Genomic DNA, 21,563 nt, shown 5'->3' with positions numbered 1-21,563 from the left:
AACTTTTGCTGAACACTTTTTTCGGATGCTAAAAATGGAAAGAACCAGGCTTATCGTGTGAGTGGCATTTTAATATGTTTTTGGCTACCGAAAATGGTTGCCGCTGCCCCAGCTGCTTACATAAAATGGTTATTAATTCCGAGATTTAATGCAAATGTCACAGAAATGCAGGTAAATGGTACAACTTGAATGCTAAATGCTGTAAAATATGTTTTGCTTTTCAATTAAGAAACACTTATTTTGCCCACATGTCATGTTGTTACGAAAACGTACAGATACTAATGTGTTTCTGCTGCAGTTTAGTTTAGTTCGTTTAATTAGTGTAATTTAAAAATACCCGAAAGCGATGTTAAATGCCTAGACGCTAAACTATTTCATCCGATGGACACAGTTCATCTATCTTGGTGAGCTGGCCATAAAGCAGCTATTTCAACGCGACGCAAATATATATCAGTGCCTCTATGGGTATGATTTTAGTTTCTGTTTTAGTTGCTTTCATTTCTATTTGTCTTGGCACAGGCCATCAAATTGCTGCAGTCGTCATATTTGTGTGTGTGCTCTGTTTCGGCATCTTGGCGATTTGCGCTTTGAAAAATTAGCTTGTTAATTAAATGCAAGCCACATATGACAAGCAGGCGAGGTGCAAGTATCTCTGCCCCGATATTCCTACCCCCGCACCCAACCCAACTAGTGACACAATCCGCTGTGCAAATTGGTGCTCATGTTGCTCATCCGCCACGTTGGCCAACCCATGATATATGCGCACTCTTATGCTCGCACATTCATGCTACACCTATATATCAACGTAAAACTAAACAGCGTGTGCAGAAAAAAAAATAAATGAAAAAGGAGAAACTTGTCATGTTAAATTTACATAAAATTTGTATGAAAATTCATTCTGTTGTGCCAATGAAAATGTTTTCCCTCCGATTTTCCCCCCCCCGCTTTTCCGGCCGCTGCTGACGTACAGAATGTGCTGACTTGCACTTGAGAACCACAACCATCTTCGCTTAATGAGTCTGCGTATGTGCGTCTGTCCCATCTTGAAGTTTTCCATTCAGAAACTTCATCCTTAAACAACTCCCCAATAAGTTTCATAATTTTCTGTCAACGGCATTTTGAACGCGGGGTCACAGGCACTTGAAGCAAATACTTTGCTGCATTCGCAAATATTTTTCATTTAATTGCTCTTGAACAGCGAGGACCGACGGCTAGGACGAAAAAGTATTCCTTTTTTTTACAAAATTTTTTTTCTTTTCGTTGGGCCATATTTACATGGCAAATATTTCGTTCGGCACTGCGGCCCTGGCAATTTGCATTTGTAGTTACTCTGCAGAATAAGAAAAAAAAATAACATCAAGAGGCAGCTGGCACTGTTTTATTGACTGGGGCCACCAGCGCCAACTGCCATCGTTTTTTGTTTACATTCGCCACTGTTGTTTTTGGTGAATTTTCAACAAAACACTTTACGTTTCCATTTTGCAACAATTTCGCTTGCTGCACTTTCAAGTGGCCGCATTCAAGCGTTTTGTCTACCAGCGATTTTTCGCCGGTTCGATGCTGAAAAAATATTAGAGCCATTTTCCATACTCATTTAATTATATTGCGTTTTGGCAGCACACGCTGCGTATGCGTTACGTTTAATGTGTGTCACACATTCCACGGCTGGTGATTGATGGGCGCCGCAAAAAGCCAAAAAGAAACATTATATACGCACCTCAAAAAGAAAAATAAATATGAAAGAAAAATGCGTTCAAATATTTGTGGGGGGGAAAACCTGAAAAAATCACGCTGGGAAATGCATTTCGAAAAAGAAGCAAAACTGGAAAAGTAAGTGAAATATAATTACACTGGGTAACAGGAAAAAATGTACATTTTAATGGGGCATCATTTCAAAATAACGATATACAACATATTCATTAGCTCAATTACTTTTGTTTTGCAAATTATAATTTAAAGAAAATACTAAGAAGAAATAAAGTTCTAGTTAGTTGCTTCTTAATAGCAGGTTGCATTTGTTTTAAAATTCTTGCAAGGATATCAAAACACAGCCCACTTTCATCTTTCGAATTTTGCACTTAGACTTTCCAAGAGACAGAAAGATTTTAAAATTCTTACTTTCTGTTTTTGTTGAATAATGTTGTCTTGAATCGAACCAAAATATTTAGACAGAAACTAAAGAAACCCGAAAGGCTGCCACACTTGTCAGAAGTCAAACCGAATTATATATAAATTATGTGTGCGGTTTCGGGCGCATTACATCAACGGAATATTAATAAACCGTGACGTGAATGGTGAGTGAAATTTTTTCGACTGCGTACTTTTTCCTCAAACCAATATATTCGCTTTTTTTTCTTGGCCGTGTGCGTCCGTTTCGATTAACATTACCATCACCCATAACGTATTCCTGTGCCGAACAAGCGCCCAAGTTTGAACCTGACATAGTCAGCGAAGGCATTTGAATTTGACCAATTGCTCAATCGCTGACGCAATTCAGCGATCGAAGCGCCAATTTTGGCCTGCGATGCAATGGCAAATTTGGGGCGACGCTCGTTAAAAAGCCGGGCCAACTCGGTTGCTTGGCTCATGACGCGAATACCAATTAAAGAAAAAAATATATATGTCTAACAAAAAAACGCTGCCAATTGAAACTGAAAATTTGACTAGCGCGCGCCAAGCGATTGTTTTGAATTAAACTTGGTTGGGTCTCTTTGATTTCGACTGATTTTTGGTGATTGCTCCAATGGGCGTTTAAGTTGCAAGTGGGTCGATGCAGGTCACGTCTGCCGCCCAGATAACATTTGGAAAGTATTATGTATATCGATGTCACGGCAATGTATCTATAGATGTGATAGATATCACACTGCCTATTTTGGTGAGATCTGATCCGGTCAGGATTTTTGGCCTAATGGAAGGTCACATCTCCATAATTGCCACGGAAAGCGAATGCAGCACGTGCCAATTCAATTTACATGCCAATTGCAATTTGACGTAGCCATCCAATGATATTAAACTAGAGAGGAGCCAGTCCTTGTACAAATTAGGACACTACACACAAACACCTGTAATAGTAGAGGGCGTGAGGGAGGTGGCTCTTCTGCCACTGCCAGTTTTCAGTTTTTGCCAACAGGAAATTACAGCGAAAGCGTGTTGAAGTGTAAGAGGAAGTTCAGGTGTAAGGGACGGGTTTTGCTGTGCTGTGACATGTAATATGACTGCAGGAATTGCTCGGGCTCTGAAATTGCAGCATGCGGGTGTTAGCGACGAGCTACAAGATACAAATACTATGGATGCCATGTGTGTGCATTTGCTCGCAAATCAACAGAACGGAAATTTATTTCAAAACACACAAGATGCCATGTTCGCCACTCTGCATCCTTTTAATAAGACAAACACTACATCATCGCATTGCAATGCAACGAAGTGGGCGGTTGGTGGGTGGGGAAAATTAATGAAAAGCGCGTCACACGTCTCGTATACGTAATGAGCACTGTAACGCAATAAGCCCAGCTTTATTGTTCACCATTAGAGCTAAGCTTAATGCTCAGATACACCTATCAGCATTGTCAAGGATTAAATAGGTCTATAAACAAACAAACTTCCATACCTTAAAACAAAATGTCAGTCTATTAATTACAAGTTGCAATCTGTAAAATTCAAAGCATCCATGGATAAAAACACATTTGGATATCTAGCAAAACCGACCGTAAACAATAGTTCTTAGTGTTGGCCCACTTTGACCACATTTTCTGAAATTGCCTGACCATTTTTCCCCATTAAACTTAAAGTTACGAAACGCACAGTAGGCCAACTTTATGAATGAAATTACAGCCTCGGCAGGGCAAAGCACTCGGCAATAACTGACCAGGTTAGCAGTGGAAAACGGCCACTGCAAAACGGTAAACCTAAAACGTCAAATGCAGGTGCCTACAGCAGCAATATTCACAACAACGGCAAAACGTTTGGCAACGGGAAACGGCAAAAACCCAAACAGAAAAGCCAGCAACAAAAAAAAAAAAAAAAGAATAGATGGCCCTAGGCAAGCTTGGCTAAGCCATAAAACCGGTTGGTTGAAAAATCGGGATATATAGAAGGGAAAAACAGGGGGAACTGGTCGCCTCTGCCAGCGCATCTGCAAAAACCAAAAGCGAAACTTGAATGGCAGACCGGCATTTAAATGCGGTTTCTGTTACCTCGTGCAGACATGCTGTTTTTCTTATTATTTTTTATATATATATAAAAATAAGATTTTTTGCTGCTTTCCTGGGGTGCCACTTTAGTGTGTCACTGGGCTGCCCACATAGCAGTTTCCATAGTTGTTAATGGCCCAACCTGAAGTAGCTGAAGATGCATCACGATGACGATGATCATGACGATGATGATGATGATGCAGCTGAGGACTGGTTTGCCATTTAAATGGAATTTATGCTGCCTTACCCAAAGTCGAAACTCCAACTCCGGGTCTGTCATCAATTGCCTTGCAGCTTTGCCAAATGAAGCATGAGCAAGTGAATGGGAAAAGTAGCACACACCCACACATGCACTGAGAAAAAATAGTGCCATAAAATGCTAAATGCAAGCAAAGATTTTAAACTAAATAATTACAGCTAACACTTCATTTATTCCTCAATAGGTTTGTACTTCCAAATGGATTCTTATATTTCATTGTTGATTCAAGTGGCAATTGTTTCGAGTGCATTTTATACAACCCTCTTTCAATCCCCTTTAAATGGTGAAGGCGATCAACTAAACCTTAATGCCAATGGAAACGTGAGAATGTCGCCGCCTTCGAGAGCTGAAGATGCACTTTCGGCTTCGTTTCTTTTTCGAAGATTTTTATCGCGAAATTACGTTGGGATTTTCCTTTTGTCGCATTTAGCTGGAGGGCCAATGAAAAATCTACGTGAAAAACTAACAAAACGTGAGCGGAAAATTAAATAATTGAAAAGCCACTGTGCGAGCGAGTGAGGGTGAAAAGGTGTGCGAAAAGGTCGATAGATAAATGCATTGTGATTACTCACTGGCATAGCAAATGAAAACGAAATTGGCCATTGACCACTCACTGTCTACCATCGCACATACATATATATGTGTAGGTACTAAATCAGCAGCGAAACCCACGGCAGTAGCACAAAAATCAATATAAATAAATGAAGACAAATATCCAAAAAAGCGCACAAAGAAAATACATAAAACAAAAAGCGCAGAGATCTTCACGTTCACCCAACTTGTCAATAAACAAGGCAAGATGTGAGTGAAAAAAAACTCGCACAAATACCAAATAAATTTTTATTTAAGAGCAAATGTTTGGCTATGCAAACGTCGTGCCACCAACAGACAGCAAAGACTTGAATTATGGCAGTCGAACGATGCGTTGACAAGACCAAAGGAAATAAAAAACCAAAAATACACGGCAACGAGACGAAAAAGAAATTAAAGGCCCTGTCAATTGGCGCAACATCAAAAAAGAAAAAAATCCAAGATAAACTTTACTTTTATTTATATTTTTGATGTGGCTTCCTTCATGGGCTAACAGGCATCATGAAAGCGTGTCCAAAGGGCTGCAGCAGCCACGAAACGCATTTGAAATGATGCGAAACCCATGCTAAATACGTGTCCGTGCCTCAAGAATCGTAGAAATGTTTGAAGTTTTCCCTTTTTAATTGGATAGCGATTATCGAGTGGACAAAAATTTATTTTTCCCCTCTGACATCGTTTACGGAATGATGAAGTATCCAGCAATCGGTAATCGCCAATTGAACCGAAAGCGCAATCAAGCCAGAAATATCACATTACAGTGGACCGTTTACTACCAGGTTCACATATATTTTATCGATTGCACTGGCAAAAAAAGCAATAAAGTTTGACAACCATTTGAGAATATATATGTCCTTTTTTTATGCTTTATTTTATCAAAATGAAATGCACTATTGTGCTTATTTCAGCTAATTCCCTTACATACTTAAATACTCGTAGCGCAGGAATCATATTTTTGTTTGCCCCCATCAATTGAACCCTTAGTCATTATAAGCTCATTTATTTCCCATCAGAGAATTACAACATAAATGTAATTTGATATTTTTTTTTTCTGTGTGTGCGTTCAAGTCGAGAGCTCACTTGTCTCTATTGAATTACCCCCGAAAAAGCTAGACGCAATTGAACAGCATTTTAGCTGCGATTTGGCAACAAATAAACGACGCTCATGATTGCAGCGCGATTGCAGCGAAATCGAGACGTTGTCGCTTGTTGTTGCCATCGATTGATTTTCGCGCTTAAGCATTAGATGCAATCAAAGTTACAATATTTGTCCTCTGTACTTGGCTTACGCCCAGCCAAGTAAACCATAAATCAGGCAACCACCTACATGCAATCAATGGGAAACACCTCTTTAATGCAAGCCACCTTAAAACCTTAAAGGCCCTTCAGCTTTTTTCAGACGAGCCCCAAAAAAGAAACACGCAAAGCCCCAAGACGCTTATTAAATTGCCTTCCACAAACAAGGCCCAAACAAACAGGCCAAAACAAAACGGAACAGAACGGAAGGGGGATCGGAACAGTACGTAGGCAAATAAACAAGCAGTCGAAGCGGAAGGAACTAACGGCTGAAAAACAAAAGCCTACTTCCGGCCACCCACTGCTGCTCAGCCCCGCAAACCTTTAGCTTTATGAAATATAAATGAGCTTTGTGAGCATTCAAACAGTAAGAAATCCAAAATTACACGCAATTTATGGATGTAGCAGGTGCAGGAAGTGGGCGTGGCCGGGCGTGCCATTAGCTTGGCTTTAAAGAGCACGCGACAAAGCAGCAATGCTACACATGGCAAAATTAATTAAAACATAAAGTCTTAAAGTAACTTACAAAAAATGCAATACAATTTTTAATATTTTTGTATCTGTAGAAGTTTATAGTTCAAAATCAAGTCTCTAATTCACATACGTAACAGCGAGTAAGAAGTTATTTACTATAATAACTTGCAATAACCATGTTGCTAACTACCACTAACTTCTACCAACATTTCTTCATTTCACATATTTTTTTTCACTGCAATAAAAGTGCTTTAGTGGTGTGGGCGTTGTAGGGCAATTACCGTTAAGCGGATTGTAGTTTACACTGTAGTTTACACACCAGAACTAAGCCAGAACTAAATGCGCATTCTTAAGGTACGTTTTCATTTTCATTCCCATTTCCCGACAGGCGTTATTGTTATGACCCACTGGCATTGCCCCACCTTTCGTCCCGCTCTGCGCATTTTCACACTTGTAAATCAATTAATTTTACAGCTTATTGTTGTTGCTACTACTGTCGCTACTGCCATCGTGGCTCTGGCCACTGGTCACTTGGCCACTGGACTCCATAGCACTGGATACTAACAACCAAACCCACCACCTGCTGGTTGGTCATTTAGCCTAAGCGCCGGCTAAGCTCAAAATGCTCGACTGGCCAAGGATTGTGAAGCCCCTGCAATGCCCAACTCAAAATCCAAGTGATTGTGTGTGCGTGTGTGGGAACTTTTGTTTCTCCCCTTTTGTTGCTTTTGAAAGCAAATTGTTGGCTGTAAATGTTGTTGTTGTTGTTGTTAGCTGTCGGTTTTGTTGGCGCTGACTGGATTTTCTGATTTGCCTGAGCGGCGACCGTTGAAATGTAATTAATACATGGCCCACAACTTGGTCCCACACATTCGGGGTCAATTGTGTGTAAAGGGGAAGAGCCTCCGCAATGCGGTTACTAAAAGGTGATTATTAGGGCTCAATAGGTAAGAAAGGGTTAAAATCCCCAAGGGGGAAGCAAAGTTGGGATTTTCAGAAAATTTTAAGCTAGGGCTTAAGATTTTTCCTTTTTAGGAATAAGTATTTATTTCCTAAGTAGCTAAGTAGCCTTTTCAACAGCTGTATTAATGGAGGTCTAGTTGTTTAGCAAAATACACGTTTATTTTTTTAATCCTAGCGAAATTTTAAGTAAATGTAAAAAGTAACCAAATAGTTTTTCAAATTCGTTTTTAACCAATATGTCTGCAAATTCAAAATCACTTGAAATCTCACCACATAGTACTTTAACTTTCACAAAAACCAACAGAAAGCAAGAAATTACCATCAAAAATGTTGGCGGAAAGTCAGTGACTTACAAGGTAATACATATATTATTTGATTTAAGTTTAGTATTATTGAAGCATATTATCTATAAATCACCAGGTGCAAAGTACAGTGCATGGCAAGTTCAATATAAAACCCCGCTGGGGCATCCTGAGTCCCAATGAGCACTCACATGTCCTCATAACCATGTGCAAGGATGTCGAGCTCTCGAGAAAGGGACGCGACAAGATAGTGGTCGTTTGCATGGTTTCACCCATCAATGCTGTGGACTTCGAGATGACCGCCTCCTTCTGGCGCCACAATATCTGCTACGATCCGGATATCGAGAAGCACCAACTCACCTGCCATCAAATGGATGGGGCGGGCGAGGGCAATGGCGACGGAGTCAACAAGGATGCCGAGCCGGAGGATCTAAGGTTATTCCCATCATTTTGCAGTATTCGCATTCCGAGCAAGTACTGGCGATAGTTTTCGACCGGAGGAGAAGGGGTGCGTCGATTTCACCCTTCCGACCAGACTGGAGTGTCAATTATCCCGCCCGAGCATTTTGCCCTAATGGCTGCAATGACTAAGTAATTGGTTAGCAGCCCTACCTTGTCTTTCCGTGCGCCTCTATGGGCCCTAACATTGTTGATGATGAGCCTTCATTAAAAACTAAGAGCGTGTCTATCTCTCTGTGAGTTTGTGTGTTGGTTGGGTGCATCAAGTGGCTCGAAGGATGCTCATGCATCCTGGCAACATCGAGTGCGTTTACCCTACACATCTGGCTGATAAAAAGGCGTAAATTGATGGCATTTTAGGCGCGCGCCAGCTTCTTCCTTCACTGGCAATTAGGCAAACGTTGACGAAGGCTCTTGAACTTTGGATGCTCCCATCGATTGACATTCGCTTGGGTTCACCAGGTTGCCCGGCAATTAAATCGCAGCGTTAAGCACCAAAAAGTGTGGAATATGGTAAGGGAAACCATAAGAAAGCAATGCTAAACAGGTAAAGTTGAAAGTTTAACCATTTAAAACCGCATTGAAACGTGTATTGTACCTGTTTACACTTAAATTGCTAGGCTTCTTAGCCAAAGCATTGCTCAAAAATTAAAATTGCATAAATCCGGCCAGCTTTGTGTATCGAGCCACAAGGTTTTATGGGCTGATAGGGGGGCTTTTCAAAGGAAATGAGAGCCAACGAACGAGATAAAGACATTTGGAAATTCTTCGCAAAAGGCCAACAGCATGAAAGGCACTCAGCCAGTAAATTAGGTTCATGTCTTAACTATAGTTTTGACCCAAGTCCAAGGGGCCAAAACAAACAATTCGATGCCGTTGCCAATGTTGATGATGATGATGGTGATGTGGACTTGCGGGGGCGTTGCCAAAAACTGGCCACTTGTTCTGCTCGAGCTGTGTTGTTGCCGGGTTTTTGGGGTGGCCAACAGCCCTGAACAATGGAGTAAATCATAGCCATGAAATATGTGCCAAGCGAGGAGACGAGTAGACGACCACTACACCTGGCTAGCTAGCAAGCTGGCTGGCTGGCTGGCAGCTTGGTAATAATAATGAAAATACAAAATAGCCCAGCTGTGGGACGGGCGTGTATTCATCGCTGGCTGATGCCTTCACCTTGTGCAATTGCAGTTTGTTTGCCCGAATTTACGAGCCGGCACAAAAAGGAAACGTGACCGGTAGGGCAACATACAAATATTTTCCTTTTGGCTAAATAAAACACAAAAGGAAACACACAGCACGCAAAAAATAAATATAAAAATGTAATAAAATTGCAGCTCATGCGAGCGATAAAATGTAACTTCCCCCGCTCGCACTTGGGAAATCTCAGTCATAAACTATACAATGACTTGGCACTGCTTAACCCTTTGGTGACCCTCTGGCGCACCGACCACCCGACCCCCTCCCAGTTTTTCCCCTTTTCTGCATGATTTAATGCCTAATTTTCAGGAGTTTGCAAAATTTTTCGGATAATTTATCATTTTTAGATGTGATGTTGGAGCGAGGGAAAAAGCGAACTTTGAGCTGGGATTTCTCCATTTTTTTTGTTGGCCACAACGACACCTGCCTGTGGCAGTGCCTCCATTACAAATGGCTTCGAATGCGGATGCCAGGAAGCAAAAATTTGTGACCACAGTCTCATTGACATTCGAGATTTAGTGGTGAGTGGGCAGGACGGACATTGGACCATCGACCAGCGCAGCCTTAATTAAAATTTTCCCATTGAAATGTGGCCGGAGAATAATAAGCTGCCGGTACAAGCTCTGTTGATAAATGTCCTGGGGATTTTACAGGACTTTCACAGGTCTTTTACGCAGCCGGGCCAAATTTTATGGAAATTGTTTTTAGTCAAACTGTAGGAGCTAAAATTTATTTGCGTTGAAAACAGCTCCAGAGTGGGAAGTAAATTTGGTGAAAATTATACAAAACTTTTTGGATTAGAACTAGAAAGAAGTTTTTTACTGACAAAAAAGACTGCTATTGAACTTTTGTTATTATAAAAAGTGCACTTTTGTCGGAGATTTGGTTTACGGTCTAACTAAATAAATGGAGCATAAAGTTTTCGGCAAAGCTTTAAGCAGATTCATCAAATAAAAGTAATAAGAGCATTTTCCCCTTAAGCAAGTGTAGTTTTGTAAAAGTTAGGTTTATAACTTTTTACGCAGTTAATTATCGTAAAGCTCTTACTTATTTCATGGTACACCATTTCAAACGACTAGTTTGCTTGGTAGCTTTAAGATAGGATATTCAAATCATGGAAAAATGTTTTTCCTAATTAAAATTGATTAAACTTTCACCATGATGCAATCTGATTGGAATTCAATATGCCAAAGGGTTTGTGGGTCCTTCGTTTCTCCCCACTGGAAACTATCTCTTCCAAAGCAATTAAAAATGTAATGCATATCCTGGCCTTTGAATTAAGTTTTCCCATCCCAACTGAACCGAATTCTTGGTCTTCGACTTGTGCCTTGTGGCTTTTCCTCATTCTCATCCAAATATTATGTATGCAATGGCAAATATTTTGGGAATTTTTGATATAAGAGCCCTCCCAAAATATGCAATTGAGAAGGGCAGACTTTGAGTAGGGTCAAAATGCAGTTGATTTTAATTACCCAACAGTCATTTGCATACGGTAAGTACTTGGACTTTAGATTGCTTTTGACCCTTATGAAACTACAGTAATGTTAGTTTGAAATTGATGGGTGATTTTAACCAATTCAGGAACAATTTACGAAAATGCACTGAACAAAATGAATAGGAAAGAATATCATAAACCAATTCAGGTGTATCGTTGCAACTTTCAGTCACTTTTCTTTTTCAACAACCCATAAATCAAGATGAGCAATTCTAATTCGCGTTATCAAGTTACCTCCGCATACAGACACCAATTAGTGAAAGCTAACTTGTTTCACAGCACTGGAATTTGATTGATTCGCAGGTGCAGAGCATCACAGTACAGTCTCCCTCGACATCTTGTAATTTGTCGTCTCATCTGGCAGTGTTTCTTCTGCTCGGAGGTTTTTCATTCCATTTACCCCCTGCCCATAACTCACACACTTTGAAATGCAACACATGGCGACGACTGCAGAGATTTTCCCTTTTGCCGCTGCTTTTCCTCTAGATTTTCCACTGCTACGTTTTTTCTTTTACGTTTCTTTGGCACTCAGAGTTCCTCCACTTTGCTACAATATCCTTTCTGCTGTCTATTTTTATCCCCCAGCACCGAGTTTCCCTGAGTTCTCTGGGGTTCGTTCGCATTATCACTCGAAAGAGTTGGGGTATTCCGAGTGCCGTGGTACCGAGAGAGCTGTGGATTTGTCGTAATTGTGGAGTGGAGTGTTCTCGTCCATCGCAGCAGCGTGTCTACCTCTTTAATAAAGTTTCCTCAGCCTCTTTGGCAGCCCCTATCCTCGATTTTGAGTCTGTTTATTTCTCATTTTTTCTGCCTTTCTGCTGCTGTTGAAGCAGACAACCCCATGCTGCGTTTTTGACTGTCTGTGCAACACTGCAAGAAAACTGTCTTTCATTGCTGGACATTTTTAATAATAAGAGATTTACTTGAGTTCGTAATATCCTTGAAATTCATTTTTAAGATACTAGTTTAATTTATTATATATTTTTATTATATATGCTAGTTTTAGCGATTTCTTTTGAAGCTATAAACATCTATTATTTTCCGAGTAATTTGATACTGGACTGAAAAGTACTTCCAGTGTATACATATATATATATATGTATCAACCCCACAACCTTATGGTTAAGCAGAAGCAGAAACAACAGCCTATTCCTCCAGATCCCTTGGCCATCCGAAGTCGGAGGCCAAAGGCATCTAAAATTAGACTCCAGACGATGTCGATATGGCAGCAGTTTGCTCATTAAGCGACCAATGGCAATCGTACCACATGTACAGCATTTTAATTTGTGGAATTAAGGCGCAGTAAATGAGAATGGCTTCTTCTTTCAAAATTGACCACCTTTCTACCAGAAATTTCCGCATAAAAAAGTTAAAGCTACGAATATAATGTTAGCGTAGCAAAGTAGTAAATTGCTGTTATTAAAACTCGCTTAAAGCAGTTCAGTAAAAGTGTGGAAATAGATTCACCGATAAAATGTAACTTGTTCTAGTACTTAAATGATTTCCCAATAATTCTTTGAGCAAAACATACCTGAAAGAAATAGAGAATAAATTCATATTAGCTACATAAATTATAATCACGAATATTTGTTTAAAATATCATTAAAATCTTTCCAACAGACAAACTTTTATTTAGCCCGCGGTTTGGTAGCTTTTTGACAGGCCCATTATTAGTTTGCAATTTCAAATGGCCATATTTGTTTAATATTTTGATAACATAACTAGTTCAGATATACGCATGATCCGCTTTACTTTGGCGAAATTACTATGGATTAACGTGAACAAATATTTTCCATAAAACGTATATTTCGAAAATACAGGCTTGCCTGAAGCTAGAATGAAATAAAATAATGCACCCCTAGAATATTCGCATAAATCCGCTTATTTTCACATGAATTGAGTTCAAAAAGTCAAAAGCAAATATAAAATTCACCCCGAACACATCTGCACTTTGGCGCAGATTTGTTGCGTGACAAAAATGCAAATGGCAAAAAATTGGAGTAAAAAAAAAAAACAAAAGCCGAATGAATAAATTATATATAAACACATCGTACACACATTCGTGTGGACTTTTCAATTTAAATGTGCGTAAATTGTCTGGAATTCCCGTGCCAGAAACAGATTCTCCGCGAAATCTGCAGTCTATAAACCTGCGATACATAAACGTATTTGAAAATTTGTAAACAAATGCGGGGCTACAGAAAATGTTTCAATTACAGAAATCGAAACAACAAAAAATGGAAAATCCAAAAACATAGAGGAACATACACTCTTTGCATCTGTATCCCATTTTTGTTTAATTTCTCACTCATCTCGCAGCAAAATGAGAGGTTCTGAGCAATCGGGTCTGGGCATTTAATCAGTTTAAATTGACACTGGGGGTCAAATTCATTAAGATAGAATTCCGTTTTGTTTTTGTTTGGCTGCTGGGCGTTGGCTCCATGCGACAACGAAACGACAAACGTCAACGAAGACGACGTTGGAATTTTTAAAACCATAAATTTTAGAAAAAAAAAAAATAATAAAAAAAAACAATAGGCGCTATAGGCATTTTCCATTAGCATTCCATTGCTTGCGGCAACTACGCAACACTTACACCTAGGCCAATGTAATAATGATTGCTTTCCCGGAAATCGCCGCAAGCGACTAGAACAGTATAGAACTTGTAAAAATCATAAAAATTAAATTCAAGGCGAAACGCGTATATAGATAATGTTATAAATAGCTGGCAAATAACAACGGAGTTGGGGGCAGCAACAAAAGGCGCTATTTTGCAGGATATGCGTGACTGGCATTGAAATTAAACAAAATATTTCAGCGCTCAGTGTCAAACGAGGCGAGAGGCACAGTTCGCAATGGGTGGAGATTGTGGGGGGCTCTTTTGCGTGGATACTGTCGACGTGGCAACCTATAAGGAGGATTCTATTCGAGCGAAAAAAAATCAAATACATAAATAAACGTAAGGGCTTTTTACAAGAAAAACAGCAACAATAAATCTTACTTGCATGGGTTTAGGCTTAAGAAATACCCTATTAACTAAGTAGAGAAACGTAATTAGCTCAAAAGATTTTTGGTATATAAAATAGAATTTAATAAAACATTTTTCAATGAAAAAATGCTGGATGTATTTAATTATCTTTAATGCAGTATGTACTTTAATTAGTTTATTATTTATACAAAAATCAAGACAATGGTACTTATAAGAACTCTATATCATAGCCTATGCCATCCCATACTTGTATCCTTTACAGGACATTATTAACAAGGACATTTCCATTAGTAGTGGCTACCAATTTATCTACAGCCTTAGCCGACTTAGAGGGGCGTGGCTGCGACAAGCTACGCATTACTTTGATTTTCAGAAAGAGCGTTAACTTAACAAAGATCTATGGCACAAATGAGTTTTTGTGTGAGTGTGTGGTGTGTGTGTACGTGCGTGGGCGTTGATTAAGTGCCACTGTGTGCACACATGCCAGCAAATGTACAAATATTAAGGTACCCCTCATCAAATGGCACTCGCCGCCAGTATATTTCAATAAACTTGTCATAATTGCATTAAAAATTCCTAAAAAGCCAGGACCCGCAGCGTTGAAAACGACGACGAACATATTTCCACAGGCGATCAAATTTGAATTGCCCAAATTGCCCTTTATTACTTTTTTCACACACACTAAACAGGGCGAAATGAATGCCAGCAAAAACAATAACAACGGCGATAACCCTTAGAAGTAGAATAAATGTTATCCACGGTTGTAAATAAGCGGCAATAACAAGAACAACAACCAGAGGGAAACAAACAATAGCAACAACAAATTGGCTTGCGTGTTTGAGCCGCATTAAAAGGAACTTTTGGGCCAGAAGCAAAAGTGATGGCAAGAAACGTGGCCACTTTTAGTTTTTATATACGCTACATTTCTTTGTTGCGAACACAAAAGCAAAAACTACGGGAAATACAGTGCAGAAAGAAGCGGATATTTCGGAATACTCTTTAAAATACTTAATTTTACAAAGTATTTCTGCTTAACAAGCAAATATTCTATATAAATTTCCTAATTTTTGTTATGTCAAAAAAAAATTTTTATTTTTGCCGCACATGTTAGTCTACATTTATGCATTTTATATATTTTTCAGCGTGAGCGAACGCAATTAGCACTTAATCTTACGCTAGGATTGTAAATTGTAAAATATTGTGCCATTAATTAAAAAAACACTTTTAAGAATACATAAAAAATCCAAACAATGTTTTCCTTCTTTGTGGAAACAATAAGATTGTATTTCTGAAACTAAAACTGTATAAGTAGTGCAAAAACTACAGCACTCAATTATGGTCAGTATAAAAAGTTACAAGGGAGGAAAACAAAATTAGTTATACTCCAATTCTTAGCTGGTTCAATTTCTTATTTTGTTTCAGTACACTACCAACTATCCCCCCCATCCCCTCCCGCTGCTACCACCTTATATTAGCCTCATTATTATTTCGCTTTCGTTTCACACACACACACATGTACACACAATTAAGTGGCCATGGCCTAGGTGGATTGGATACTCGCATCCTGCTGCCAAAAGGGAGGCCTCATCAAATCGTTATTGATTGTTTGTGGAGGAGCTGAGCGGAGCGGAGCTGCTGCTCCTGATGGTGGTTTCAGTGGCTTTATGTATGATATGGTGGCGGTGCTGCTGTTGATGCCCGAGAAGACTGCGAAATTAAGTGCCCTGTTTTTTGGGCTATCATTAAAGCCCGTATCCTGCGGGCGCGCCTCATAAATATCGCCGAAGCATATTGATGGCTATCTGGCACGCAACCAGGCTAAAATCGCACCAACGACCCCCGAAGGCAAGTAACTTACAATCTGATCTCGTTTCTTTTTTTTCGCCCGTCTCAAGATAATTTGATAAGTGTTTGTCTGCCCCGAAGGATGTGGGCTACTGTATATCCTCCAGCTGAGATTGAAAATGGAAATTTCTGCAGAATTTTCACAGTTATTAAAAGGAGCAAACAAACACATATTTCTGAGAAAAAAGAAAAAGCGAAGGACCCAACCAAGCAACTTTAACAATATGCCAGCGTTTGCTATTTAAAATATTTTTTATATACAAATTTTTTTGAAAATACACTGAGCGAAGAATGTATGGCCCATTTGAGAGGGTTTTTGTTTTGGAAAGTTCTCTCGTACTTATATTATCAGACTTTTAGTATTAATTTCAAATAAAATTTGTACATACATATGTGGACATATTAAAAAAAACTATAATCACTCTAAATTTCATAATCTATTATTTGTTCTATGTACAATTGCGTAGTTATTTGCGTTGACCATCTAAAACCCATCTCAACACATTTGACAATCGGTTGTGTAGTGGCAAGAGCTTCGATGTCATTTGCATGCAGAGTAGCACGAAAACAAATGTCAAAATCATAGATTCGACTGAGGTGGGGGAAAGAAGATGGGGCTGGTGCTGAGTTTATATGGTCAGAAGGCGGGATTTTGAAGTGGGGTCGTTCGTTTGGGCACATGTGTGCCTATGTCTATGTGTTTGTGTGTGAGTGCTGGCATTGCCGTTTGTGCTTATTGAATACGCAAAACATGAACAGCACAATAAAGCAGCACTAAGGCAGCCCGGCAACAACTACAAATGCAAACAGACAACAGCTGCAGCAAAAATATCGAAGACAAAGCCAGACCCAAAAACAGAATCACCATCACAAGTACAATCACAATCGATGAGAATCGCAGACAAAGCGTGCATAATTAACATGCAAAACATACAACGATTATTTGAATTTATGTGCCAGAGATAATAGAGAAAGGGGTATAAATCGCTGGGACAGCTGTGTAATGGTAAAGCCAATATGAGACCCAACTCGAATGACTTGGTCAAGCTGATTTAAGCGTTCGTTATTGATCAAAAGTGGAAAATGCTAAAATTGATTTCAGGTTTTTCGGTGGTAACAACTATTGAATACACTATGAACATGTTTTTGATTAAACTTCATGGCTAATTGAAAAGAAGTTCCAAAATAATGAACGTTAATCCAATTTTCAACAGTAAATGGTTGTAGTTTCATTTGAGCGTCAGAATATTAAAACTCAAGTCTTTATAAGCTTTTTTACCTTCTAAGTTATTATTTCTTTAAAAATACATTCTTTATTTATTTTAAGCAACAAAATCCTTTTAAATACCCCTGTCAAAACTTAACTATTACTGTAACCATAACTGAAAAGCATGAATTTTTCAAAGCACAAAAAGGGTTTTATTTTTTGCTGGATGGAGAGCCTTGAAAAATTACGATACTTGGGGCAGGAAGAAAGGGGTTGTACTACGTAGTATGGATGTACACATAAAAGCGCCAAAAAACAAAACCTGCACCATCTGAAAGGCGAAAGTGCAAGCGTCGAATGAGGTGCATTGTGGCATAGAATTGTGTGAGGGGTTAAGAGGTGAAAGGGGAACGGGGAACGGGGAACGGGCTAGGGGCATAGAAACAGCCAGATGCTTGCTCTCATGCCAGAGCGAGATGGAGCAACGCAGAAAAAGCCAATTTAACGCTTGAATACAGTTTTCAATTTAAAGTTTTCGCTTCTTTTTTTTGCCGTTTACTTTTTTTTTGGCCGCACACACAGCTTTCTTATTCCTGACTTGCTGGTGTGGTGTACCCCATTCAATTTCGCAGCACTCCTTCCAGCATATATCCCTTTTATATGGCCAGGCAACTTGTTACTCCTGAAAAACGCACAATGTGTTGATGGGCCACAGGGGAATGGGGCGGGGAAAAGTATCAAAATCCATCACCCGGCATTCAGAAAGAAAAAAAAAAAACGTGAAAAAGAGTGCGCCTTAAAATTGTGTATAGCCAAAGCCAAAGCGCATAAAAGTTTACTTTGATTAAAGTTCGATCTAAAGTCACAATATACACAAAGTAAGCAGAGATACCAAAATATTTGTAAGCCAGGGGCGTGCCAATTTATAATGGAGGGGGGCTTGAACTTCAGATTTCAAAGATATTCAGAAAAAAATTAAAAAACCTATCAATAATTTTAGCTTTTTTTAAGTAAACATAAGAAGGTTCTGATTATTTTATAAAGTTACTATCTTTCTCTATCTCCCAAGTCATAGTTTTTACAGATCTAATACTTTTTCATCTGATAAGGTTATTTAAGAAAGTATTTTCTCTAAAATGTCAATCCCCCCTCGTACGCCACTGTTTCTTACCAACCAGGAAGTTATCAAAGGCAAAAGGGGGTGGAATGAGGTTGCAGACAGAAGCCAAAAGGCAAGTCAATGTAAGTGAAGCTATAAGTGAGCCAAAGCTGATTGAAATGATTGAGGCGAAATGGCGTGATATCGAGTGGGAAAAGTAGGGAGTTAGGAGAAGACCCGGCCAAAAAGGATGAACGTGGGAGCTAAGAAGGAAGAGTGGAAATGCCGGGAAAACCCACTCTTATAGATGGCAGCTAAAGTACGCAATGCTGTTATGTGTCAACAACGCCGACAGGATGCTGTTTATATTGCCAACATCAACGGCGATGGAAAAAGTAGGAAATTTGGTTCAAGAAAATGCGATAAAAGACACTTGGCCATAATCGAAGCGTCGAAAAAAGAGGATATAGATCCGCTATTGGCCAAGATTAACTTGAATGAAACACGCCAAAGTTAAACAAAAACACAATTTTTAAGAAAATCGAAATTTGTAAAGGACTATGTAAATGCATCCTAAATTCATCAGCATTTGAAGCTATGTTGTGATAACTACAAGTATCTACGAATTTATTGTTTATAATAACATAACATTTTTATGTACAACGCCCAATTAAGTTTTTTTAATTGTATAAAACTTGCACTTAGCACTGCACTAATATTTTTCAGTGGTATTCGAAAGACCAATCCCAAAACACAGACGTACCTGCAAATAGACGAAGACAAATTATGATTAATGTTGGAAACTTGAACTCTCGACTTAATCATCTATCAAAATTCATAACAACATAACTATAATGTTTAATCAATTGCCAGAGCCGGTGCTCAAAATATTTTGGCATTACTTGCCAGTTTCTTGCCCCTTCCACATTTATTTGTATTTATGACAAAACGCGGCGCAAACAAATTAAATTTGTGTTGGGCTTTCATATCCACTTGGAACTCGTTAGGCGCCTAAACGTGGCTCAACTTTGCCCAAAATCGTTGCGATGACTTGTTGTTGGCTAACTGACGCGATTTTTTCTTTATTTTTTAATGAGCCACCTGGGGCCGTAGCACATTATGATCTCTTTGGCCACGCACAAGTTAGCCAGCGAAGCCGAAAAAAGGCGACCTTAGACGAGGGCATAATTAAAAGCAAAGTAACGAAAAAGATTTTACCTTGCTGGCCTAAAAAACAAGTTGAATGGATAATGTTTTTCACTCCGCACAAAAGTGCGGAAAAGTAGTAATTTTCAAAGCATAAAAAAACATCAACATTTTTGAAATGAGGCAAGCCCTTAAGTCTAATGACTGGGCTTGAAGTATCTGTGGATCTGCCCCATTGACCAACTAGGACCCTGAATTTCGACTATATAATTTTCATCGGCAAAGTGTGGGTCACAGCCTGGATTGCCTCACTGCAAATGCACTTTTAATTTTTCTCTGGCGAAATAAGTTTTCAATATGGTGAGTTCCGAAATCGAACACAAAGTAGTAATCGAACAATTCCATTTTCAGCCTATTCCTGCCAAACTATTGTAGATTGTCTTATATAGTATTTTTTTCCTCTTTTTTGGTCTGAAGAGGCAATCAATATGTGAATGAAGAAGCAAAAAAAAAGTAGAGATTCTGAGGAGCAGCAAACACTTAAATTGATTTTTCTTTGAAAATCGAGCTGAAATGATAGGCAGCAAACGTAGTTGACTTCATTTCAGTTCCTTTGTTTTCGAGCACTCAATCTTGTTTTCCAGTTCTATTTTCCCCTTGTGCATTTGTAACCTTTCTAGTCGACTTTTAATTAAACTTTTTTTTCGACTTTTTCCTCTACAGCTTGTTGCTTAAAATTCACAATCAACTCGCTCAGGTTTGTTACGCTGCCAAGCACGCACCGAAGATTTTTGACAAAACAAAATTCACACTAAGAAAATCTTTCTTCTTTCTTTAAATAATAAAAAAAATGTTTTAAAAATGGATCCAAAAATTGCTAAATTTATATAAAGTAATATTTATTTATTTATTTATATTTAGTTCTTTTAAATTTATTAAAAATTTTAATTCTATTAACTGTTATTAAACCTGCAAGAACCGAAGTTATTCGAATGAAAATTTAAGGACTCGGTTCAAATTCATGATGTATACATATATTTCGAATATTCCTTTCAGCTTTCCCCGAAGTGTATGAATATTTGGCCCACGTCCCTTCGTTCTCTGCCGCCGCCTTCTTGGCTTTTTCCCATTTCGGTCCTTTGCATTGTTGCATCCTGCGTACAGTTCGCGACATTTTCATTTCAAATTTTATGCCCAAGAGGAGGACCAGAAAAGGTAAAACCACCGCAGCCCCCCTGGTGCCAGTAGCTCATCTGCATCTGCATCTCCATCTGAATCCGCATCTGTATCTGCATCTGCGTTTGCGTCTGCATTCGGGGTGCCCAGTACCCAGAACACCTTCACCCAGCCACACATCTTGTTTTCATTTCCGTCAGCTACAATTGACGCTGCTCAACTTAACCTCATTCGTCCTGCATTTTCATTTGCATATTCAGAGGGAAATTTTTCGCCGAGTTGCCGTTGGTTTTTCAAACACTTGCACAGGCCATGACACACCTTTATATGGCCAAAAGGAAGATGTCCCAAAGGGAAGTTAACCTTCTTTGTTGCAACGCTTGTCAACTGCGAAGGGTTTAACGATCTGTCATATTTTTATTTTGGTATATCACCATACAGCATAAAAAAAACAAACTGAAGTAATCATTAAGTATGATAGGAAAATATTTAAGCTCTTTACTTAGATAATTCACTAACAATTCGCTTAAAGATCTTAATGAGCATTCTACAAAAATATTTTCAAATGGCATTTCTACCTCATGCTCATTTTCCACCTCTTGTTGATACTTTTTTTATTCATTTTGTTTTATTTATCTTAGCGCCTTTGGGCAGGGTTTACATAATATTAAAACAAAAACGCAACAGCAAATTCCCCCGACAACTTTTGGGCTGCCCCCTTTGACCTGCTGCTCAGCACATCGTGCTGGGTTTTATTCCATTTCCACTTTGCTAACTGACATGATAAAGTGTTGCCTTGACTGCCTTGCGATGTTGCAGTGTCTTCTCTTGGCCTCATCTCCATCTCCCAGAGAACTCGAGGATGTCGCTGCATTGTC

At 39.0% G+C, this 21,563-nt stretch overlaps 2 protein-coding genes across 32 annotated transcripts in view; one reads left to right on the top strand and one right to left on the bottom strand.

Moving 5' to 3' along the window:
• LOC6737554 (RNA binding protein fox-1 homolog 2) overlaps window positions 1-21,563 on the bottom strand; it is a 112,872-nt gene that overhangs the window by 26,880 nt on the left and 64,429 nt on the right. The window lies entirely within an intron of this gene.
• LOC27209290 lies at window positions 7,874-8,760 on the top strand. Its single transcript, XM_016184737.3, has 2 exons — window positions 7,874-8,126; window positions 8,191-8,760. The coding sequence occupies exons 1-2, from the start codon at window positions 8,007-8,009 to the stop codon at window positions 8,557-8,559; spliced, it is 489 nt and encodes a 162-aa protein (XP_016031340.1). The 5' UTR covers window positions 7,874-8,006; the 3' UTR covers window positions 8,560-8,760.

The sequence above is a fragment of the Drosophila simulans genome, chromosome 3L (genome assembly GCF_016746395.2).
Source record: "Drosophila simulans strain w501 chromosome 3L, Prin_Dsim_3.1, whole genome shotgun sequence".
NCBI classification, from domain to species: domain Eukaryota; kingdom Metazoa; phylum Arthropoda; class Insecta; order Diptera; family Drosophilidae; genus Drosophila; species Drosophila simulans.
The sequence above is the reverse complement of the archived record's forward strand: the minus strand, read 5'-3'. Positions and strand labels throughout refer to the sequence as shown.